Source organism: Pan troglodytes, chromosome 5 (genome assembly GCF_028858775.2).
Source record: "Pan troglodytes isolate AG18354 chromosome 5, NHGRI_mPanTro3-v2.0_pri, whole genome shotgun sequence".
Lineage (NCBI taxonomy): Eukaryota > Metazoa > Chordata > Mammalia > Primates > Hominidae > Pan > Pan troglodytes.
Window position 1 is genome coordinate 169,155,093 of NC_072403.2, and position 25,746 is coordinate 169,180,838.

At 43.4% G+C, this 25,746-nt stretch overlaps 1 protein-coding gene across 15 annotated transcripts in view; it reads left to right on the top strand.

The window, feature by feature from the left end:
- The window catches only part of ARID1B (AT-rich interaction domain 1B), a 434,368-nt gene extending 408,916 nt beyond the window's left edge, over positions 1–25,452 (top strand). For all 15 annotated transcript variants that reach the window (XM_016956518.4, XM_016956522.4, XM_016956514.4 and 12 more), the window contains 8 exons: positions 269–473; positions 5,693–5,831; positions 6,089–6,261; positions 12,231–12,381; positions 14,876–14,972; positions 16,770–17,553; positions 20,048–20,178; positions 22,357–25,452. In XM_016956518.4, coding sequence (XP_016812007.3) covers positions 269–473; positions 5,693–5,831; positions 6,089–6,261; positions 12,231–12,381; positions 14,876–14,972; positions 16,770–17,553; positions 20,048–20,178; positions 22,357–24,081 — 3,405 coding nt within the window. In that variant the 3' untranslated portion in view covers positions 24,082–25,452. The remainder of the gene's footprint in view (positions 1–268; positions 474–5,692; positions 5,832–6,088; positions 6,262–12,230; positions 12,382–14,875; positions 14,973–16,769; positions 17,554–20,047; positions 20,179–22,356) is intronic.
- Positions 25,453–25,746: the final 294 nt, after the last annotated feature.

Consider the following 25,746-nt stretch of genomic DNA (forward strand, 5'->3'; position numbering starts at 1 on the left):
GAGGTGCGGTGGGATGAGCGTGAGGCGTTGGGAGACGTGGCGGGCAGAAGGACCTCTGAGCAGTGCTTTTTCTGTTGCCATCAGCAGGTTCCCTAATGGTTTTATAACTGTAAATGCTGCCTATGCACTCCTGAGTGGGAGTAATGAGCATTAGTTAAAAGAGGCAAATGAAGAAAAGTCAACCAAGACATTAAGTGCTTTTTTTGTCTCCTGGCTTTAAACAAGCCACTTTGCTGCAAACCAATGATCCTGCCGTGTTTTTCGCTAGGTTAATAAAAACAAGAAGTGGCGTGAGCTGGCAACCAACCTAAACGTTGGCACCTCAAGCAGTGCAGCGAGCTCCCTGAAAAAGCAGTATATTCAGTACCTGTTTGCCTTTGAGTGCAAGATCGAACGTGGGGAGGAGCCCCCGCCGGAAGTCTTCAGCACCGGGGACACCAAAAAGCAGCCCAAGCTCCAGCCGCCATCTCCTGGTAAGTGGCGGCGCTGCAGTCACTGGCCCAGGAAAGCCCAGGCGCCTGGCCTGGGAGGTTCCGGGAAGGTGGTTTCACAGTCAGGCCAACAGGGAACTCGGGATCTTTGAGAGGCGGGGGTTCCTGTGTCGTTTTGTTTATTTAATTGGACGCCCACTGGCAGTGTTAAGGGATGAGAGAATTAAATCTGGGATATGGCCATTTCTGGTTGACACTTGGAAGGCACCCCTTCTTTTGCTTTACCTTAATCAAAACAGGCTTTCGAATTCTAAGCCATATACGTTTATTGCTTATACAAGTATTCAAAAAGATTCCATCTACCTCTACACAAAATAAAGATCCCCCAGTGGCCAGTTTGAATACTTGTGCACTTCTAGGAAATGCCACCCTACAGGTTCGACAGCTCGAGCTCCCCTGCCCTCTGTCGGAAATCCTGATTTGAACTTTAGTAAAATGAAGCCTGGGCTTCGTTTCTAATGTCCCCTACCCAGCAAGTTGTCACTTCTAGGGAATTTAGCAAGCTGTCGTGGTAAGGATCCACACGGCCTTGTTTTGGAAACAGGTGGTCTTTTGCAGCCTTGTTCTGGAAGTCAGGGGTCTTAGGAATGGGTGCAGCGCTGGCCACCAACACGCTCGCAGGCCGAGCCACATCAGTGACGCCTGCTGGCTCCCTTCCCTCTCCTCCCCACTGACAGAGACCCTCCCATTCCTTTCAGCTCCCCTGCCAGCCTTCGTTCTACCGTTTGGCTTTCAGATTTGAAATGACAAAATCACATATTCTGATAAATGCAATAGTAGAGAGGGGAAGAAATTGGCACCTTAGTGCTGGGTAGTGACCTCACTCCAGTAGATCCGACCATTCTCTTATCTGTGTCTGCCTCGCAGTCAGCGACCTTCAGCACATTAGCCTCACTGTTCCTGGTCCCTGTCTACGAGATGTGGCTGCACCCACCGCTCCTGTACACAGCTTGTTCTGAGCGTGGCTGGCAGCCCGTGTTTCCTGAGCACTTCCAGTGTGCCGGGCCCTTTTCTAAGTGCTATCATTTCATTTTCACATCAGCCCTGTGACATTGATACTATTTTAAAATCCATGAGAAAATGAAGGTCTCGTGGAATCTAAGTACTTGCCCAAAGCCAACTGGCTGGGGAGTAGAAGGTCTTATCTGGGGCATCTGGTGCTAGAGTATACACGATACCCACCAGACACCTCTGGCTGTATTGAAAATGCCTTTGTAATATGTAAAATGTTTACACATAGAAGCCAGAGAAAGAGGTCATTTCACTTTTAATGATTTCCTCTAGCTGCTGTCTGGATGGCAAAGCTGACATCCAAGATTGCTAATCAAGGGATCTCACATAAATACGTTTTAGGCCCAAAGTGCACTTGTAGTGAATATACCTAGAATTACATCTGTAGGCTCTAAAAACAAGTAGAAATCCTCGCTAACCTCATCCTTAAAGATTCAAAGGCTTTGCCAACTCAGGTGTCCCTTAAAAACTGGGAAATCTAATTTTAAAAATCTCACAACATTACATCCAGTTCACAGAGTAAAACAAGCTGCCTGTGAACAGCTCTGAAACTATTTTTCCAAAATAAAAACCCAGTGGGGCGTAGGGACCAAAGTGGTGATGTCTGTAAAGATCTAAGGGTACATTTTATTTGCCAGGAAAGAACTTGTGTCACTGAATGGGCTGCACTTGTGTATGGAGAATAGCTCTCCCAGTGTGCATCAGCTTCAGGACGGGGGCCCTGCTGAGGCGTATAGATCCTTCAGAAAGTGGAGGGCCTGTTCTCTTATCAGCCAGCCCTTCCCTTTTCCCCTTTTTTAAACTGTCATTTTTATGGCAACATTATCATTTTAACTACACAAAAGAGCTTGGATTGCAAATGGACTCCTGGTATACATTCTTCTCAGTAGTCCAGATGGAGCCGAGGGCCTGTGACACAGGAGGCAGTGGAAGGAAAGCCTCCTGGTCTCATCCAGCCCCGAGAGCACATGCAGGGGGCTCCAGGCACACACAGGCGTCTGGGGGTCGCAGGCAGAGGCACCCTGGTCTTCAGAAGCCTCTCGATTCACCGCCACCCACACAGCAGGTGGCCTCTCCAATTCCAGTCCCATCATTAGGGAAAGTGTCTGGAAACATTTTTGTTGTTAAAGGAAAATAAAATTATTCCCAACTATTGGCCATGTTAGAGTCTCATTTATTACAAGATTTTTAAACACAAATTTACGGTAAAAATTTATGTTCTTTGAAGTCACTTTTTCCTGGAAGCACATAATTATAGTTTATTTTTTACCAGCACATTCAGGTGAACTAAACTAAAAGATTCTGAAGAAACATTTTAGATTTTTTTTTTCCCCCAGTGATTGCTCTGAACCAGCTAAAATCCTAAGTCTTTTGACTGTATTCTAAGAGCACTCTAAGTCATCTGTCTCTAGTCAGGTTTCACTTTGGGGTGCTAATACAGCTCTAGGCTTCAATTCTGTCAGCCTCTGGGAGGCATAAGCCCCTTGGCCCCTGGGGCTGCACCCCACACATCACTGCCAAGTGGCTGTGTGGCTTCTCACACCGGATGTCTGGGTTCCTGTCTTCCAGCCACCAGAGCAAGTCAGTGATTGAGACTCCCAGGTGAACCAAGGCAAGGCCTTGGGGTGTGGTTTGTGTCTTTAAGGTGCCAGTGGCGATCTTGTTATAAAACATCTAGAAAAGGTTGTGGGGGAGTTCCAATGAGCGCTGTAGGAAGCACCTCCCCACATGGCCCCTGCAGCCTGTAAGCTGGAGATGCGGAGGGGAATGGAAGGCACCAGGCTGGGAGAAGTGGGGCAGGGGTGGGGCATGGAGCTCCACATTCAATTAGTAAGTCTGTAACCAAAAACCCATCCATCTTGGCTGGCAGGTGGCTGACTGAATTTCTATTATTAGCTGACAGGTGATGTCACAAAACCTGTCATGGATCCAACTAGGGAATCCTCAGTGGAAGATAAATGAGAAAGGGACTCAGGTTATAAACAGAGGTGCCCTCTGGTTGACCTGTAGTCACTGTAGACCTGGGACATATCGGCTATTCCTTCTCCCCAACCTACTTCGCTCAACCCCGCCAGAACTAGGGCACCAGGTTCGTGCCGGGTAAATTATCTTCCCAGCTAGGAGCCTGGCCATGCTGTCTGAAGTGTGTGAATGTACTTAACCTTCAGTAACCTTTCCATTGTTTACTTTAGAGTATACATTTGTAGCTTCTGGCAAAAGGTAGGGATGTCCTAGAGAGCCTGCCAGCCTCCTCTATTAATGGAGTTACAAGAGGTTGCATTCATTTTTTTTTTTCCACGAAAGGAAAGGAAAAAAAACACTGGCAAGGGAGATTTTTCCTTTTTTTTTTTTATTAGCTATAAATGTGAATACTTGTAAATAAGGGTCTTTCTGAAATCAAGCCTTGCAAGTGATGTTTCCAAGGAGGCTGTCGGCTGGAGTGGAGCCTGCCTGAATTTCGAAAGCAAGTCATTTCTCTTCTGCAGCACTAGGCGGGCAACCATGTCTGCAGGATTATTACCCTTTTATATCTGCAAAAGACGACTTTCTTCCTTTACTCCAATATACCTTTTTAACATGTGTTTCCAGGGTTTTACGCAAATTTGGTTTGTAAGTATGAGTGAATACATTTTTCTTTTAAAATACCTACAATAAGTGTCAATCTTCTCTGTATAACAAACCCCCATGACATGCGTTTACCTATGTAACAAACCTGCACATCCTGCACATGTACCCCTCAACTTAAAGTTTAAAAAAAAAAAAAGTAAATAAAAACTTTTTTTAAAAAGTCAGTCTTTGTGGCATCTCTGAGAACTTCTCTAAGTCATTCAGTGCAGGGCTCACAGGGACGGATGTTACGCAGTGTTCAGCTCTGTTGGCCAGCGTTCATTCCAACCCAGGCCAGGGGCTGGGCAGACCTCATCTGGCTAGAAATGTCTCTGTCTAGCTGAGGCTTTCCGAGTAGAAATAATGTACTCATTTTGATTTCTGACTCCTTCCCAGTGTCCTCTGTAACCTCTTGTGGTTTGTTTCACCTCCGTTGCCACTAGAGTAAAATGTGAATAATGGTAATTGTAGTGAGCCTTGGGAACGTCATAGGAAAGGCATTCTACACAATAACATGGAAAACGTTATTCACAAGCAGCAGTAATCCTGCCATTTGTTCGGGGGGTTCTGCACGTTTTTATCAGAAACTCCATGAGGGCAGGGGTTGTTGTCTTTCTTATCAGTTTGGTCCACTGGTGTATGTGAGCATAGAAGAGAGCCTAGACTATAGTAGGTGTATTACTCATTGATTAAGTATTTGTTTAATTCACACATGAAACCAGTATCTATTGATGATCTGGCGTGCTACTTTAAGGACTGCAGTAGATGACAGAGCAGGAGCCCTGCAAATGTTACGTTTTTCCCTCAAGGTGAGGTTAATTAATTTTTCCAAGAGTCCCACATAAGGTTTGGAAAAAATCAGTTCAATTCTGTTATTATAATGTAATTATACTTAAAGCCAAATCTCAGCACCCTGATAACAACATTAAAAAACGCCAAACCAGTATGACTTGTGCTTTTTGATAACAAATCTGATTTCATAGGTCAAAAAGTGACACTCTTAATGACAGCACAGACACATTCAGATGTTGAGAAGCTATTGAAATGACATAAGGCTCATTGTTAATTTGTGTCCTTGCTTTTCATCTTAAACATTTCACATTGTCTAAGACCCAGAACTAAGTTTTCTAATTTTGTTTCTAAAACAGCACAATAATTCATCGAGTTGATGCACGAAAATTTTCATCCCATTTATAAAAATGTACATTTAGATTATTTCCAGTCTAGACAACAGTGAATGAACACTCTTCTGCCTAAAGCCTCCTTTTTATTAGATTATTTTCTTGGGATAAATACCCCAGAAAATAAGTATCCAGTCAAAAGATATAAATGTGTTTTATGGCTCACAAATGAAATATGTTGCCAAATAGTTTACTCAAAAACTTCTTTACTAATTTTTACTGTAAACAATAGAAAAGCAACGAATTTTACAACATCATTATCAGCAATGGCTATTGTTACTGTTTCTAATAAGATGGTGTCTTATTTACATTTGTCTTTCATCTGTATAACTAGCAAGGCGGCTGGGCTTACTTGATAATCTCTGGATTTCTTCCTGTTTCTCTTGGTGCTGCTACTATCAGCTAACTCGGGATCCTTGCAAGGCCCACAGACCCCCCAGTCAACTGGCAGCAATTCCATGGCAGAGGTTCCAGGTGACCTGAAGCCACCTACCCCAGCCTCCACCCCTCACGGCCAGATGACCCCATTGCAAGGTGGAAGGTATGTTCAAATAACTCTGTGAGGCATACAAAGTCACATTTGTTCATCTTTTAGTTTTCTGGGGCAAACTTCACAGAGAGAAGAAATGGTATTCCCTAGAGAGTTTTTAAATGTTGATGACTGCCAGTTTTCTTCATGTCATTTATCTTGAATGGTTTTTGCATTTGCACATTTCAAGATGGGTTCATCTTCTGAATGTACTGTTTGGAGGTAACTCCTGCTGTATCATTAAGCTTTCATTCTTTGCCTCTCTTCAGAAGCAGTACAATCAGTGTGCACGACCCATTCTCAGACGTGAGTGATTCATCCTTCCCGAAACGGAACTCCATGACTCCAAACGCCCCCTACCAGCAGGGCATGAGCATGCCCGATGTGATGGGCAGGATGCCCTATGAGCCCAACAAGGACCCCTTTGGGGGAATGAGAAAAGGTACGTGTAGAGGGGCCTCCACCCGGCCATGGACCAGTGGGCATTCTACTCTCTGCCGTTCACAACACTTCACCTTTCACTCAGAACACCTCTGAGCCCATGCTGCATCGGTGTGGGTCCCAGGTCCCCATCCTACTCCACTTGTGGCCTTGGGAAAAGCAGTTAGCCTCTTTGTGCCCTCATCCTGTCCCCGGCTGGCCTCAGTGCCCTCAGCCTGTTCCCTGGCACATGCTCCCTGTTTCCGGATACCTGCCACCTCCTTACACGTGCCAAGTTACGTTCCTCATCTAAAAATTGGGAAAATAATAGGACCCGCTTCCAAAGGCATGGCGAGGATTAAGTTCCTGCACACAGAGCTCAGAGAAGAGTGGCTGGCAGCGGTGGTAAGTAAGCACGCACTTCACGGCACCTGGCATGGTGGTGTGCTAGTGTGCGCTGGGCGCTAGCTCGTGGATTGGTAAATCAGAGTCGCTGCCCACCTTCAGGGAATCACAGACTCCCTGCCTTCTTACTTCCTGGGAGGAAGCAAAAAATAAGTTAAGCACAAATAAGCAGTTAAAGATTGTGGTTGGTGGAAGACAGGAAAGTGAAAGGAAGAAAGGATACAGATAGCAGTGGCACTGGGTGGCACGGTGGCAGAGAGGGAAAATGATTTAGACTGAGTGGTCAGGAGGGAAGGGCCCTGAGGACCTGTCATGGGGGTGGTGGTGGGAATGAGCTTGGTGTATGAGGAGGTGGTGGGTGTCCAGAGCACAGTGAGCATGGGCCCGGGGACAGGCTGAGGTCATTGAGGCCGGCGGGGCCAAAGCCTTTCGGTGTCTGTGGGCGTATTGATGAATCTGGATTTTTCCCCAAGGTGAAAGATGTTATGCAGGGAAGTGATGTGAGTAGTTTTTTTTTGTGATAAATAAATAAATGACTGGCCATCTCTGGAGAATGTACTGGAAAGAGGTAAGAGTAGCTTTGGGGAGACCACTGTGAGAGTCTAGGGGGAGGTGGCCAACTGGAGCCGGACACCAGCAGCACAGAGGGAACCCGCCGGCAGAGTGTATGTCAGAGGTGCTGGTGGAGTGAATGCGGGCCCTGAGGGAGAAGCTAACCGTGACTGGGTGGGTGAAGACATTATTCCCTGCAATGCAGAGGATTGGAAAAGGACCGGGCTAGAGAGGGGAACCTGGAGTCCCTCTAGGGTGTGTCCCGGTGGTAAGGCATGGAGTGCATGGCTGGAGCTGAGCAGATGTTGGGATCGGTATGATCTTGGAGTAGTAAGTGTAGAAATGGCATCTGCAGTGATGGCATTGATGAGAACCTTGAGACAGAGAGTGCAGAAGTTTGTGACTGCCGTCAGGAGACACCAGGCTGGCCCTTCCCTTGATGCCTGCCGACTCCCAAGGTTGAGGTGGCACTGAGGCTGTGACTGTCTGAGCCACTGTCCTTCAGTTCTGCCCGTGGTCTACAAGCCACAAGTGGAGACTTGATATTTTGCTCTTGCGCATTCTTCCAAGTGCATTCAAGGCCTGTGAAATTGAAGCATGATGTGTATATTATTGGAAAAAAACATATAGAATAAATAGTGAATAATATTTTTATGGAAATACTTACTCTGGAATCCCTTAAATAATAGTACCTGTGTTGTGTTTAGATGTTGGGGTACATAAATTTCTTGATAATATTGTCTGAGTGGAGAGAAGCATAAAGCCCAAAGCCTTGGTTTTCATATGTATTATAGACCAATGAAAAAGAACAATGGAGAGTCTTTAAAATTTGAGTATAGCGCATATACCATTTAAAAATGAAATTCATAGTATTTCATGTACAACATTTCAGGTAACACTCATAAAGCAAGATCATCTATGATTTTTTTTCTTTCAAAAGTTTCAGGGCTGCTTATTCCAAGTGAGGATTTTGTAGGACATGCAGTAAATCCATAAGCTTAGAATTTCAAAAGCTTTGTGAATGTTGGGGGAGCTGTTTTTCTTAGTGGTATGAGATGCTAGACAGAACATTTCGTTAGTGCTTTTGGTGGCTTTAGACTCTGAAAATATGACAACATGGAAAAAAATAATTAGTAGTATTTAGAATTTGGCCTCAAAATGTATTGCAAACCATTCCCATATCCCACCGATACACCACATTAGACAACTATAGGTGTATTTCCCTCGTGTCCTCATGCCTAGAATTTCTTATTACAAAAATAAATTCGTGGGGGTGGAATGATTCTGGGATCCCCTTGCTAGGCCCTAGGTAGATATATGCAGATACTTCTCACCTTACAGTGGGGTTACATCAGAAGAAACCCATCCTAAATTGAAAATATTGGTAAGTTGAAAACACACTTTCACTTACGATATTTTTGATTGACAATGAGTTGATCCGGACATAACCCCATCTTAAATTGAGGAGCATACTGAATGCCTGTCGCTTTCACACCATCATAAGGTTGAGCCATCCTACTTTGGTGACTGTCTGTAATGTTGTTTTCATCAACCATGTAAATGATCCCCGGTGGCAAGTACAATCCCTAGTGTATTTCATTTCACCTGCTGCCTTACGGTATTGATGTATTCAGTACCAAGTTAAAGCAGATAAACAGAAAATCCACGGGAAACACATTTTCTAAGAGTCTTAATCCTGTTGTGTATAGTTTTCCATTCTTCAGTTTGCCTTACTCTGTCAGTAAACTTAATGGTGCTCTGATTTTTTATTTAATGACTAACTTCAGTGGAAAACATACTCTTTGTCACTGTTGCTGCTGCTGGTGGTGTTAACCTGTAGTACAAGTAGCATGGTCAAAGAGTCTGATCTAATATTAGCCCTCAGTAGCCCTGAGGGGCCTGGCCCTGCCTGTTCACTGGCCTGCCTTCCCTGCCTTCTTACTTCGTTACTTCACTGATTGAGGCATTGATTGATTACATATAAATGAACATCATTTTATATGTTTAACAGAATAGTATATATCGAATTTCTATTATTATCTGTACACATAGCTCTACTTTTTTTAATTGAATAGATACACCCTAATGCTCTAGTAATGGGTGAGTTGTTCCATAATCTTTTCTATTATAAACAATGAAGTAGTGATTGTTGAAGTACAGTTTTTTCACATTGTAAGAATGTTTCTGCGAAATAGATTCCTAGAAGTAGAATTGTTGAATCAAAGGATATGAACTTTTTTTTAGTTTACTGAATATCTCAGCTTTTACAGTATAACAAACTACCCCCAAATCTTAGTGGCTTTAAAAACAGTAACACTTAATTATATCTCTCAGTTCTGTGGTAGACTGGGTAGTTCTTCGCTCTGTGTGTCATGTTGTCAGCTAGGATATTGAGGTGGCCGCCATCATCTGGGAGCCAGGCTGAGAGCTCTGCTGGGCTCTGATGTCTCTCAAGTGGCTGACGTCATCCCCAAGCTCTACTGGGACCTCAACTGGAGCTGTTGGCTGCAGCCTCCTCCATGGGGCCTTTCCATGTAGTTTCTTAGGTGCCCGTAACATGGCAGATGGATTTCAAGAGGGAGCACTCCAAGAGGACAGGTGCCGGGAGCAAGCAGTTAAAAACTTTTGCTTGCATCTCACTTGCTGGAGCCCTCTTAGGCAATGCTAATCACATGACCAAACCCAAAGGCATCATGGGAGGGGTTTCCCAGGCTGCGAATGCTGGGAGATGCACTTCTTTGGGGGTTGCCAAAGCACAGCCTCCCATAGCAGGTAAAGCAGGTATTGGCAAAGCTTATACCAGCTTAATGTTCTCAACAAGAGCATGTGAGAGTGTGCGGGTTCTCACCCCCTTACTAAGAATGATCATTGTCCATCATTTTAACATTGGCCAATCAGATGGAAGGGGGAAGGCCTCATTACTGTTTACCTTGGATTCATTCCATTATTAGTGAACTCACACATCTTTTCTTATGTTGATTGACCGTTTATTTTTCTTTTGTGAATGTTCATTTATGTGTTTGCCCATTTTTAATTTGGTTGTTGCTTTTCCTGTTGATTTTTTTAAATTTCCTTGTGTATTAGAGAAAAGCTATTTAATTATGTCATGTGATTTCTTTCTATCTCTGTTTTCACATCTACAAAATAGAAAGTAACTTCAAAACTGGTTCTACCACAGGTTGATGTGAGATCAAATAGATAAAACAGGTGAAAGCACATTGCAAAGGAAAATACTTGATGCCGGCATTGGCCCCTCTCTACCAGCCTAACAAAATGTATCTACTCATGAAATCTTAACCAGCTTTTGCTTCACATAACATAAAAGTAACTATCATAGGATGGAGAAAGGTAGCAATACTGTATAACGATGAAAATTTATATTAAAATGTTTAATTTGCCTTCAGGCTAGTTTCTGGACTGAACACAATTTCCTTCAGGCTCTGAGCTGATGCTAATTTGCATGTACTACCTACTTGTCACTCCATCATGTGTTAGAAATAGTTGTATTTCATCCCATCTTGAGCTATTCTTAACTCCTTAATAATTTTTTTAATCCTTATTTTGGAGTGAATCAGTGGCTGAATGTTAAGGTTTTCACTTTTTTTCTTATGGGAGAAGGGAACTAACTTTGTATACATATTTTATGTCCTCCTTACAACCATTTCATGAGATAATATTACTGGCCTCATTTTATAGACAAGAAAATAGGGGCCAGGTGATGACTCATGCCTGTAATTCTAGCACCTCAAGAGGCTGAGGAAGGCAGGCAGATCACTTGAGCCCAGGAGTTCGAGGCTACAGTAAGCTACGATTTCACCACTACAGTTGCAACATTGCACCTCTTATCACTAGGTGATACAGCGAGACCCTCTCTCTAAAAAACATAATAAAAATGTTGAAAAGAAATGAAATTAAACTCAGAGGTAACTTACCCAAGTAAGGAATGGATCTGGGCCTGTATTAGTTTTCTATGTTGTTATATAACAAGTTACCACAAACTTAGCAGCTTAAAACAACATAAATGTATGATCCTCCAGTGTCTGTGGATCAGGAATCTGGCACAGTGTGACTGGGCCTCTGCTCAGGGTCCCACAGGCTAAAATCAAGGTGTCTGCCAGCACTGTGAGCTCTTTGAAGGCTCAGGGTCCTCGTCCGAGTTTATTTAAGTCATTGGCAGAATTCAGTTCCTTGTGTTTGTGAGGCTGCAGTCCCGTTTTCTTGTTGACTGTCTTCTGCCCACCTTCCCTAACACGTGATCCCCCTCCACAGCATGCCAGTTGCTTCTTCAAGGCCAGCAGGAAAATATCTCTGACTTGCTTCCTCTCTAAGCTCTAGATCCAAAGTTAAAGGGCTACCTGGACAATCTCCCTTCTGTTTAAACTCACAATCGGCTGATTAGTAACTATAATCACATCTGTTAAGCCCCTTTTGCCATGTAACATACATAACATAATCATGGGAGTGATACCATTGTATTCATAGGTCCCACCCACACTGAAGGGGAGGGGCTCATGGAAGGTGCCCACCGGGCACGGGGTGCTGGATCTTCGGGGCCATCTTAGATTTCTGCCCCCACAGAGCACATCTTGGCTCCACAACTTATGCTCTTTCAATAGTATTATGGTCTATCATATTAAGAAAAAGTACAGGCCAGGCGCAGTGGCTCACGCCTATAATCCCAGCATGTTGCAAGGCTGAGGTGGATGGATCACCTGAGGTCAGGAGTTCAAGACCAGCCTGACCTACATGGTGAAACCCTGTCTCTACTAAAAATACAAAAATTAGCCAGGTGTGGTGGTGGATGCCTGTAATCTCAGCTACTTGGGAGGGTGAGGCAGGAGAATCGCCTGAACCCAGGAGGCAGAGGTTGCAGTGAGCCAAGATCACACCACTGCATTAGCCTGGGCGACAGAGTGAGACTCCATCTCAAAAAAAAGAAAAAGTCCAAAGACAATAGAGATGACTAGAAGGGATGGATGGGCCTTTGACTTTCAGAAATGCCTAAATGTATGCATTTTATTTAAAATATTGCAGTGCCTGGAAGCAGCGAGCCCTTTATGACGCAAGGACAGATGCCCAACAGCAGCATGCAGGACATGTACAACCAAAGTCCCTCCGGAGCAATGTCTAACCTGGGCATGGGGCAGCGCCAGCAGTTTCCCTATGGAGCCAGTTACGACCGAAGGTGAGTATTTTTTAAGATGACAATATGATGATTTACTAGAAACCGTGCTTTCCTCACACACACATTTCTGAGCCCTGGCAGCTGAGCCACTGATGACAATATACAGTGTCCCCTTTCCTGTGAAAGTAAAGAGGCAATGGCTGCTGGTCACCAGGTGAGTGTCAGGTGGCTGCCCTCAGTAGATGGCTATTCAGGACCAGGGAGAAGGACCTTGGCCTTGGTAGGAGTCTTCTTCCCGAAGTCAAGAGCCAGGGCCGCCACAAGTCACGCTGGCACCCGGCACCAGCACCCAGCTTCCTTCTGAGGGACTGCCAGCTGCACACTCCAGACATGGCTCGCCTGGAGCTCCTGGATGCCTGGGCCTCCACAGCACCTGCTCCTCTCCCTCCCTCCTTTCTGTCTGGGGGAAAGGCCTGTGCAGTGGTAGCCACACTGGGCTTTCAGCATTCTGGAAAGGTCTTCCAGGCAGTGCTTTTCCCCTGTGAATATTTTAAACAGAGGGACAATACTTTGCTCTTTAATAAACATCTCTAGAAAACCCACAGCACAGGCCTCACTGCAGCCTCGCTTAAGGAAGTCATCTTGAAATGACTGAAAATGGCAAGTTAAACTTGCAAGTTAAAATGGCAAGTTCAGCTGCAGGACTGATGATGCAGAGTGATTTGTAATTAGATAGGAGGAAAAGTTATTGAAATGGCTCTGAAAGGTAACCTGAAAACTGCTTCCTAAGATGATGGCATAGGGTAGGCTTCTTTTTGTGAAGAAAGTCCCTTGCCTGGGCCCTGACTTCAATACTCATTGTCACAAAAACCCCTTCCCCTTGTTGGGTATGTTCTCTACCTCCTAGTAAGAGACATGATGATAAGCAAGGTTTTCATATAATATTTCAGATTTTTAAAGAAAAAAGATAGAGGCATAATAGAAGGGCTTTTCCCTCCCCGGAGCCACAGTGTGTGCCACAGGGTGGAGCTGACTTTGGGATCGCGGCCTTCGGAAGCTGCATGTGCTGTTATACCGGGGACCGGCTGGGCCAGAGCCGCTCACCTTTCATCAGCCCACATGCTGGGGTCACAGGGATGGGTCAGTGGGAAAGCTTCCTCGGTGTAATACAAAGGAGAAAAAGGTTGAAAAATCACGGCTTTACCAAATGAGGTTTCTTTATGGTATTGTCTGTGAGCCTTGTTCTTGAGCGTCCATCCCATGTTTAAGGAGACACGGTGCTTTCTCCTAGGGACCTAGGAATTTACTCTTCTAATTCTTAACCCAGCCAGAATATGGCCAATATTTACTTGTGATATATTTGTTAATCAGTTAACCATAAGGTAATGTTTAGTGTGCTGAATCAAGGATTTCAGTTAGGTTTGTTTTGTTTCTGAGGGTCCAGGAAAAGCTACAGATTTTTTTTTGAGGGGGTAGCTGGCAAGATTAGAAGAAGAACAATTATCTGGGCTCTACCACATTAAAGAGAGGTTTACCTCATTGTTAAGTTTTCTCTTCTGAAAAATGTTGCTTGTTATGCAACTTAAATTTTACCCATGTCAATTACATTTCTTTCCTCCTATCTCTGCACTTCCTTCTTAGATATCAAAGTAGTTATCAAAAGTTCCCATGTCTGTTTCACATGTGATAGTCTAAAAATTCAGTTATTTGTTTTTATTATTCTCATTCCTTGATCAGCTTAGGAATATATTCAGTCCATTGTTCCCTTTCTTACAAGATTTACTATATTAAACCAATGTATTTTTCAAAGTTCCAAATCTATTGTCTTTTAAAACATGCTATTTTTTATGGTATTTATAATTTCTTAATATACTAGTAGTTGAAAAATGAATGTATTACTCATTTCCATTTTAAGATGTAATAGGTGTACATTTAAATCATCCCTGTTATTCTTTTCTGGAGCCTTTTAGGGCATAGACTGTGAAATTCTGAGCACTTGTATTTATATAATGATTAGCTAACATTTGAATTAAATTTGAAGTATAGCTTTTAAAAATTAAACATTTTCCATTCATAATGAGAATGTGCAAAGTACAAACATTTTGATGTTCTGGCACTTGTAGGAACATTGCCTTTGAGTCTTAAGTTCTTCTCGCTGTTTCTTGCTTCCCTTAATGCCTGTCATCACAGCACATTGTACGACACTGCCTAAGGTACACGTCAGTGGACAGGCGGGGCTGCAGCCTCCAAGCAGAGGCCAGAGGCTCTGACAAGTGCTTACAGGGTGCCGGCCTGCTCAACCGGTATTCCTCTGACACCTATTAGCCAACAGCCTGAACTAGGAACTTGGCACCATTCCCAAAATGGGTGTTCCCATCCCTGGTGCTAACAGTTGGCGTGCAGCTGCCTCTCAGAGGGCCTTTGTCGGAGGGGTGCGCGGTGAAAGCCACACAGAGCTGCTTGAGGGAGTCAGGGTTCCAGAAATGGATTGTTTATTTCTCTGTTTGCCTGAAGCTTTTTCTCAGTTAAGTTTTCTTTGAATGCCTCGTTCCAGGCATGAACCTTATGGGCAGCAGTATCCAGGCCAAGGCCCTCCCTCGGGACAGCCGCCGTATGGAGGGCACCAGCCCGGCCTGTACCCACAGCAGCCGGTGAGTTGGCAAGTGGGCGTGGGGTGCTGTGTTTTCTGGTTCTCTCCTGGAGGCTAAAACTCAAACTTGTCTTACTTCTGAAGATTTTCAGATGTCTAACAAAAATGATTAGTGTTTGTTGAGCATTCAGGATATGGTTAATGCCAGAAAGTACTCCTGGGATGTTGAAGTCAGCAAATTAAAAATAACTCTTGATACACGGTTTCTTGAAACAAATATAACCTGTAATAAGAAGTTGAGTGTATTCATCCTTGTAAATAATAAGCCCAAGCTAGAATTAGTATATTTTAAACATGTATCTATTGTGCATACTGTTGTATCAGAAGCCATTTTAGAACAGAAATTTGTCAATGCTTTAAGGAGAATGTGTAGAAAAGCAACTTAAAATATTGTATACTAATAGTGAAAGTGAATTGGCTTATTTAAAAATGAGATAAGATGCTAATGATACTTATTTTGAATAAGTAGGACAGGTTTTTGCTGGTTCACAGGTGACCATTGCAGCTCAGAGATGCTAAGTTACGCAGGATCTCCCCCTTACAGTGACCAGTGCCGCTGCAGGAACCGCCCTTCGTGGTGTGGCTTTCCAGACATACAGGACTTTGCTGTTTTTAAACAACTTTTCAGATCTTAGAACTCTTGCAAAAAATAAAAATTTTGAAAACTATATATATGTTATATAATTATAATAATTATATATAATAATATGTATATCATTTTTCATTTATTTAATTTTGCTGGAGCATATAGGCACAAGGAATTGCTTTTTTTCTTTTTTTGAGTTGGAGTCTCGCTCTGTCTGGAATCCAGTGGCGCAATCTCGGCTCACTGCAACCTCTGCCTCCTGGGCTCAAGCGATTCTCCTGCCTCAGCCTCCCAAGCAGCTGGGACTACAGGCACCCGCCACCATGCCCAGCTAATTTTTGTATTTTTAGTATAAGAGATGGGGTTTCACCATGTTGGCCAGGCTGGTCTTGAACTCCTGACCTCAGGTAATCCTCCTGCCTCAGCCTCCCAAAGTGCTGGGATTACAGGCGTGAGTCACTGCGCCTGGTCAGTGAATTGCATTATTAAACCAACTGATCTTAAACAGTTTTCAAGTAAAGTGGAAAACATCAGCATCTCACTGCCTCCCATCAGAGTCCCACCTACCCCGATTAAGCACTGGTCCCGGAGCATCCTGGGAAGCAAGCTTAATAACAGGTGTGGTCCCAGCCCTGTCCTCAGTGCTGGGACCAGTGGGGCTTTGGGAGAGCCGCACCTGACCAGGCCAGAAGTCAGGGCAGGAGCCGTGGGATGGATGTTGGGTGACACGGGCCACTCTGGGGAGCCGAGTCCTGTTCGGAGGCTTTTCTGTAAAATGAGGCCCAAGAAACCCTTTTACCCCAAGACCCTTTCAGGCCAGCCCCTGGATGCTGGCTTTCCTGTGAGAGGGTCCTTCTGCCTCCTGCTGTGGTCCTAGTGCAGCTCCCAGCCCGGGAGCCGTCTGCCTGTGTGGGAGTTGAACGCTGGCTGTCCCGGTGGCACAGCCTAAGGAGAGGAGGCTTTTTTTTTTTTTCCACAGGAAGTTTCAAACACATGAAAAGAAACTTTGGATGCTCTCTCCTGAGTGTGTGACATGGTGTATATAATACTGAAATATTGAACATAAATTGTTAGTTCTCTGTTGTTGTAGGAGCTTCCCATATTCATTTTGAAATGAACATTCTAGCAGGTAATAACTATTTTGCATAATTTCAGTGTGTGATTATACCTGTAAGAGCACATCAGGATGATTTGTCTTTCTGTGAATTCCAGAATTACAAACGCCATATGGACGGCATGTACGGGCCCCCAGCCAAGCGCCACGAGGGCGACATGTACAACATGCAGTACAGCAGCCAGCAGCAGGAGATGTACAACCAGTACGGAGGCTCCTACTCGGGCCCGGACCGCAGGCCCATCCAGGGCCAGTACCCGTATCCCTACAGCAGGGAGAGGATGCAGGGCCCGGGGCAGATCCAGACACACGGAATCCCGCCTCAGATGATGGGCGGCCCGCTGCAGTCGTCCTCCAGTGAGGGGCCTCAGCAGAATATGTGGGCAGCACGCAATGATATGCCTTATCCCTACCAGAACAGGCAGGGCCCTGGCGGCCCTACACAGGCGCCCCCTTACCCAGGCATGAACCGCACGGACGATATGATGGTACCCGATCAGAGGATAAATCATGAGAGCCAGTGGCCTTCTCACGTCAGCCAGCGTCAGCCTTATATGTCGTCCTCAGCCTCCATGCAGCCCATCACACGCCCACCACAGCCGTCCTACCAGACGCCACCGTCACTGCCAAATCACATCTCCAGGGCGCCCAGCCCAGCGTCCTTCCAGCGCTCCCTGGAGAACCGCATGTCTCCAAGCAAGTCTCCCTTTCTGCCGTCTATGAAGATGCAGAAGGTCATGCCCACGGTCCCCACATCCCAGGTCACCGGGCCACCACCCCAACCACCCCCAATCAGAAGGGAGATCACCTTTCCTCCTGGCTCAGTAGAAGCATCACAACCAGTCTTGAAACAAAGGCGAAAGATTACCTCCAAAGATATCGGTAAGAATTCGAAAGCTTTCATTCTGAAATGAATTCCAGTTGCAGTGTAGAATTTTAATTTTAGTAAAGATGCTGTTCCTGTTAATCTTAAAGGGATGAAAAAATTATGACTAGAAATTATCAAGATGCGTTTTTATATAGGAGTAATATAGTTGGAGGCTGCTAATCTGAATTAAGAAATAGTGCCAGAAAGATTGGCCGGGCGCGGTGGCTCATGCCTGTAATACCAGCACTTTGGGAGGCCGAGGCGGGCAGATCACGAGGTCACGAGATCGAGACCATCCTGGATAACACGGTGAAATAAAATGGTAGTTTTACGTGTGAATGTTATTTGTGTGAAAGATTAGAGCTTCAAGTAAGAGATCAGGGAATCCTGAGTGGTTATATGCTGTATTTTGGGCTTAAAGATTTGAACTTAACCAAGCCACTTAATCACTACAATACGTGCCTAACAGACCCCCCCATGAGGCTAATGAAATGCTAAAGGTGACCTGAGAAAATCTGAAGGCAAGCCACTCTGTAATTTGGTGACAACATACAGTGAATTTCCGTGGGAAAAAGTTAAAGCTTGTATGTAATATGTAGATTGATAGATGGTATGACATAAAGAATATGCTATGCTGTGATATATAGAACTGATATCATCCAATGCACTGGTAGACTTGGGCCAAGAACCATGTCAATCGAATGCTGATGTTGCTTGTTTATCCTCTGTGGGATGTTCTGAATACTAATCAGACGTCTGGACTATCTGGAAGTACACACAGGGTTTCTGCATTATTTTTGAAGTACTTTTAACACAGGAAGGAAGATAATAGATCTGAGTTATATTAGGAAAAATTACTCAAAAAATCTCAAGAACAAATTGACTTAAAATCTTTTTCAGTGATTAGAAAATTAAAGATATTAATAATTTGAAAGACATCAATCATTGGACATTAAGGAGATGTAGATTGAGAGACCAGGGCAGGAGAATCACTTGAGCTCAGGAATTCGAGACCACCCTTGGACAACCTAGCAAAACCTCGTCTCTACTAAAAGGAAAAAAAATTAGCCAAAAGTGAGATTCGTTTCTGTAGTCCCAGCTATTCAGGAGGCTGAGGTAGGAGGATCACTTGAGCCCAGGAGATCAAGGCTTCAGCAGTGATTGTGCCACTGTATACACACACACACACACATATTCCTTTATATATATCCCTTTATATATACATACATCTATCCATTTATATATAATGCGTGTGTATCTATATCCCTTTATATATATATAGATAGATAGATATAAATATAGATATATAGATATATGGAGAATATGTGTGTGTGTGTGTGTGTGTATATATATGGGGTTGCAGAGGGAGAGAAGGAGACACAGACACTGAGCACCATTTTATATATAGAAATATATATATACACACACACACGTGTATTGTGTGTTTATGTGTGTATATGTATGTTTAAATAAATACATCTAAATTTTCTAAAGATCTCCCAGTGCGGGTTATATAGCATTTGTCTTCAACCTAGGGAAATTTGTATGTTTATTTTTTAAAGTAATTTTGATTTTTTTATTGTAAAAACAGTATGTAGCTATCTCAGAAAATTTTAAAACAGATAAAATAAAAGTGGAAAAGCCACTGTGTCTCCCCCTTGTGCAATGATTCTTGGTGCCTGGAGAATGCCCTCAGCCTCCAGGCAGCTCCGGGGATCTGGCCGAGCTGGGTCTCTGCCCTCTCGGGCTGGTGCCCTGCACTGATGCCACAGCTCCTGGGAAATTCCAATGCCTGTTGAGTCTGTTTTCACAGCCCCATCTCATGGCAAATCTTCCAAACTTTCTACCTGATCATTTTGTTTCCTTCAGTAGCAGGAATAGGGAAAACAACAAATTACTTCCCATTCTTTGGCTCCAGCCATACTCCTGAGAAATCTGAGCCATCGAAGTGCTAATATTTATCACAGCATGTTCTGAGGGCAGGAGCACAGGACTAGAGGAAAGCAGCCTGGGAAGCCAAGGCCGTGTGTCTGAGGAGGCTGTCTTGGAGTTAAATTTTGCTTCCATGTTCTGCATACTTGGCGGCCTTCCAGGACGCCACCTTGAGACACTCGTGAGTGGTGAAGCCAAAAGAAGACAAATACCACTTTTGGGTTTGACTCATTTATTAAAAGCTCTGATACCACATTGCAGACTCTGTAGGGTGGCTGAAAGAAATAACCCGGCCATGAGAAAGGACCATCTGTGCTCAACCACTCCACCTCCAGAAGCACTTTCAGCCCCTGCGTGACCAACAAAGCGAGATCTGAAACCACAAAAGTTTCTCGTTACAGCTATGGCCTCCATTTAAAATCGGAAATGATCACGCTTAACTGTCCTTGAGAGCATTTGTTTAAAGTCAATATTTAACTTAACACTCCACTTATTTCTTCTTACTCTTTCGTTAACTTTCGTTCTTTCACGCATAGAGTCAACATTCATGATATCCTTGTTCTTCCCCATCTTCAGTTACTCCTGAGGCGTGGCGTGTGATGATGTCCCTTAAATCAGGTCTTTTGGCTGAGAGTACGTGGGCTTTGGACACTATTAATATTCTTCTGTATGATGACAGCACTGTTGCTACTTTCAATCTCTCCCAGGTAAGCCAGCGTAGTCCAACTAACAACCAAATTAGGATAGGAGAGCATCAGGCCATGCACATTTGTGCTTGCACTAATGCCTGAGTTGATGAGCACTGACCATCCAACACTGTTAATCACTGCAGTTGTTATCAACCAGGCTTAATCAATGTAGAGTTATCTGGGATAATATTCATTGTAGTCTTTAGTGTGTGTACACACACATACCTCTATTTCTTATGAGAGAACAGTGACTGTGTGTGTAAGTGTATATGGGATAGATGACAGTAGTAACATTAAATTGTTCAGAATGAATATTAGCTAGCTGGCCAATAGGAAGTAATCAAAATGTAACATTAAGTTGTGACTGGAGTCAGCATTGGAAACACAGTTGGTTGCAATGGGACATAACCCTGCTTTCCAGGAGGACTTGACATCTTCTTTTCATTAAAAAGATATTCAAGATTTAGAAATTTTATATTCTATACATTTATAGAATGTATAAATATATATAGAAGGAGAGAGAACAGTTTAATGAACCCCCATGTACCTGTCAGTCCGCTAAAATAGTTATGAACTCATGGCTAAACTTACTTCTTAGTCTATGCTCTCTCATTTCTGCCTCTCTCCAGGTTATTTTGAAGCAGTCATGTAAAAGCCTACTACTTTTAATGAGCTTAAACCCCTCCTTTGTTCAGAGGTAGGCTTCAGGTAGCTTCCAGCATAATAGCTAGAAGAGAGGAGCACTGAAGTTTGGGGAAAATGCCCGAGTCCACTGGGCTATAGACTTTTAAAGAAATATTTAGAAATAAAAAATGGAAAAAGGTCATTTTCCCTATAGTATACAAACAGCTCTCTACTTTGAGTGCAAAGACTAAAACACTTAATTTCCTTGCTTCTAAGGAAATAAGACCAGAATCTTCTACTTCTTTCTTCTCTCATTTAAGCCCTCATTATCAGCTTAGAAAGGCAATTTTTCAATTGCTAGAAAGTTTATTAATAAGGTCATAAACATTGTACGAGTTCTGTGTTAACAGAAAATAAGTATTTAAAAACTGTATACTGCATTTGCTAGAGTAATGCGCTTTCATCCTTATGTTAGGTGAACTGTTGTTGATCACATATTTGCATAACCAGAATTGCTTTATTAACTTTCCCTTTTCCCCTGGAAAAAAAAGGGAAAATGCCCTTGGAACATTGTGCCTTCAGCACACTAAAAGCAATTCTTTCTAGTTGGTGCTGGGGGCTTCCCCTGACTTCTTAAAAATTGTTCCAACTCTACTTTCAAGAAACTGACAGTAGGATATGAAGGTATAGCTGATTTCCAGAACATCTGCCGGGAAAGAATCCTTGTTAGAATCCTTGTTACTTACTCTTTAGAGTTCCTAAACATGGTGGGGGGTGTTGGGAGAGAGGGCAGTTGCTAATCGTGAAGTGTATTGGTTTTTTCTTGATACAAACAGTTGCTTAAAGGAAACCAAACTTGTTCTTGTAGTCAGTGGTTCTCTCATAGTGGTTTTTGTCTTTCAGCTAGAGTCATAAATAACTGAAATGTAAAATTGCATTTTATGAAACATTCTAATTTATTTATCATAGGCTAAATTGATTTGTTTTTAATTTTCAGTGTTCATGAGCTACCACATTGCTGAAATTATCTTCTCCAAAAGATATATAGAGAACATAAATTAGGGTGACCTATGGTACCTGAGACAAAAATAACCATAAAATCCTAAGAATAACAACCATAAAAATCCCGGCAAGCAAGTCTCAGATAAATAATAGAAGAGAACAGAGTCACTTTGGGCAAAAGAGTCTATAAAATCCATGTTCCCACTCTTCTAATAATGAGTACATTGTCTCTAAATCAGGAACAGAAAGGTAAAGAACAGCAAGGCACTCCCTCAGTGATAAGATTAGAGATGTGAGAATAAAAAGTAAGTTTTCGTGTAGATAGTCTAAGCAAGGAAGCAGCAAATAAGGAACATGCTAAACGTCGGTTTAGTTTATACTGTAAAATTCAGGAAGTTCACTGGACCTGAAGGGTAGTTTATCTTTCGTGGTCCAGCCAAAAAGGGAGACAAACGTGTGACAATGATGGAAAGGTATTGACGGGTCTCAGGATCTTTACCCTCCTCGGTCATATCTGATGTCATGACATTGTACCTGTTCTTTCTTTCTTCTCCTCCTCCTCCTCTCCAGTTGTCTGGATTTCTCGAACTTTTAGTCGAGTACTTTAGAAAATGCCTGATTGACATTTTTGGAATTCTTATGGAATATGAAGTGGGAGACCCCAGCCAAAAAGCACTTGACCACAACGCAGCAAGGAAGGATGACAGCCAGTCCTTGGCGGACGATTCTGGGAAAGAGGAGGAAGATGCTGAATGTATTGATGACGACGAGGAAGACGAGGAGGATGAGGAGGAAGACAGCGAGAAGACAGAAAGCGATGAAAAGAGCAGCATCGCTCTGACTGCCCTGGACGCCGCTGCAGACCCAAAGGAGAAGCCCAAGCAAGCCAGTAAGTTCGACAAGCTGCCAATAAAGATAGTCAAAAAGAACAACCTGTTTGTTGTTGACCGATCTGACAAGTTGGGGCGTGTGCAGGAGTTCAATAGTGGCCTTCTGCACTGGCAGCTCGGCGGGGGCGACACCACCGAGCACATTCAGACTCACTTTGAGAGCAAGATGGAAATTCCTCCTCGCAGGCGCCCACCTCCCCCCTTAAGCTCCGCAGGTAGAAAGAAAGAGCAAGAAGGCAAAGGCGACTCTGAAGAGCAGCAAGAGAAAAGCATCATAGCAACCATCGATGACGTCCTCTCTGCTCGGCCAGGGGCATTGCCTGAAGACGCAAACCCTGGGCCCCAGACCGAAAGCAGTAAGTTTCCCTTTGGTATCCAGCAAGCCAAAAGTCACCGGAACATCAAGCTGCTGGAGGACGAGCCCAGGAGCCGAGACGAGACTCCTCTGTGTACCATCGCGCACTGGCAGGACTCGCTGGCTAAGCGATGCATCTGTGTGTCCAATATTGTCCGTAGCTTGTCATTCGTGCCTGGCAATGATGCCGAAATGTCCAAACATCCAGGCCTGGTGCTGATCCTGGGGAAGCTGATTCTTCTTCACCACGAGCATCCAGAGAGAAAGCGAGCACCGCAGACCTATGAGAAAGAGGAGGATGAGGACAAGGGGGTGGCCTGCAGCAAAGATGAGTGGTGGTGGGACTGCCTCGAGGTCTTGAGGGATAACACGTTGGTCACGTTGGCCAACATTTCCGGGCAGCTAGACTTGTCTGCTTACACGGAAAGCATCTGCTTGCCAATTTTGGATGGCTTGCTGCACTGGATGGTGTGCCCGTCTGCAGAGGCACAAGATCCCTTTCCAACTGTGGGACCCAACTCGGTCCTGTCGCCTCAGAGACTTGTGCTGGAGACCCTCTGTAAACTCAGTATCCAGGACAATAATGTGGACCTGATCTTGGCCACTCCTCCATTTAGTCGTCAGGAGAAATTCTATGCTACATTAGTTAGGTACGTTGGGGATCGCAAAAACCCAGTCTGTCGAGAAATGTCCATGGCGCTTTTATCGAACCTTGCCCAAGGGGACGCACTAGCAGCAAGGGCCATAGCTGTGCAGAAAGGAAGCATTGGAAACTTGATAAGCTTCCTAGAGGATGGGGTCACGATGGCCCAGTACCAGCAGAGCCAGCACAACCTCATGCACATGCAGCCCCCGCCCCTGGAACCACCTAGCGTAGACATGATGTGCAGGGCGGCCAAGGCTTTGCTAGCCATGGCCAGAGTGGACGAAAACCGCTCGGAATTCCTTTTGCACGAGGGCCGGTTGCTGGATATCTCGATATCAGCTGTCCTGAACTCTCTGGTTGCATCTGTCATCTGTGATGTACTGTTTCAGATTGGGCAGTTATGACATAAGTGAGAAGGCAAGCATGTGTGAGTGAAGATTAGAGGGTCACATATAACTGGCTGTTTTCTGTTCTTGTTTATCCAGCGTAGGAAGAAGGAAAAGAAAATCTTTGCTCCTCTGCCCCATTCACTATTTACCAATTGGGAATTAAAGAAATAATTAATTTGAACAGTTATGAAATTAATATTTGCTGTCTGTGTGTATAAGTACATCCTTTGGGGGTTTTTTTTCCTTTTTTTTTTTTAACCAAAGTTGCTGTCTAGTGCATTCAAAGGTCACTTTTTGTTCTTCACAGATCTTTTTAATGTTCTTTCCCATGTTGTATTGCATTTTTGGGGGAAGCAAATTGACTTTAAAGAAAAAAGTTGTGGCAAAAGATGCTAAGATGCGAAAATTTCACCACACTGAGTCAAAAAGGTGAAAAATTATCCATTTCCTATGCGTTTTACTCCTCAGAGAATGAAAAAAACTGCATCCCATCACCCAAAGTTCTGTGCAATAGAAATTTCTACAGATACAGGTATAGGGGCTCAAGGAGGTATGTCGGTCAGTAGTCAAAACTAGGAAATGATACTGGTTTCTCCACAGGAATACGGTTCCATTAGGCTGGGAGCAAAAACAATGTTTTTTAAGATTGAGAATACATACCTGACAACGATCCGGAAACTGCTCCTCACCACTCCCGTCATGCCTGCTGTCGGCGTTTGACCTTCCACGTGACAGTTCTTCACAATTCCTTTCATCATTTTTTAAATATTTTTTTTACTGCCTATGGGCTGTGATGTATATAGAAGTTGTACATTAAACATACCCTCATTTTTTTCTTTTCTTTTTTTTTTTTTTTTTTTAGTACAAAGTTTTAGTTTCTTTTTCATGATGTGGTAACTACGAAGTGATGGTAGATTTAAATAATTTTTTATTTTTATTTTATATATTTTTTCATTAGGGCCATATCTCCAAAAAAAGAAAGAAAAAATACAAAAAACAAAAACAAAAAAAAAAGAGGGTAATGTACAAGTTTCTGTATGTATAAAGTCATGCTCGATTTCAGGAGAGCAGCTGATCACAATTTGCTTCATGAATCAAGGTGTGGAAATGGTTGTATATGGATTGATTTAGAAAATGGTTACCAGTACAGACAAAAAAGAGAAAATGAAAAAAAATACAACTAAAAGGAAGAAACACAACTTCAAAGATTTTTCAGTGACGAGAATCCACATTTGTATTTCAAGATAATGTAGTTTAAAAAAAAAAAAAGAAAAAATCTTGATGTAAATTCCTCCTTTTCCTCTGGCTTAATGAATATCATTTATTCAGTATAAAATCTTTATATGTTCCACATGTTAAGAATAAATGTACATTAAATCTTGTTAAGCACTGTGATGGGTGTTCTTGAATACTGTTCTAGTTTCCTTAAAGTGGTTTCCTAGTAATCAAGTTATTTACAAGAAATAGGGGAATGCAGCAGTGTATTCACATTATAAAACCCTACATTTGGAAGAGACCTTTAGGGGTTACCTACTTTAGAGTGGGGAGCAACAGTTTGATTTTCTCAAATTACTTAGCTAATTAGTCTTTCTTTGAAGCAATTAACTCTAACGACATTGAGGTATGATCATTTTCAGTATTTATGGGAGGTGGCTGCCGACCCACTTGAGGTGAGATCTC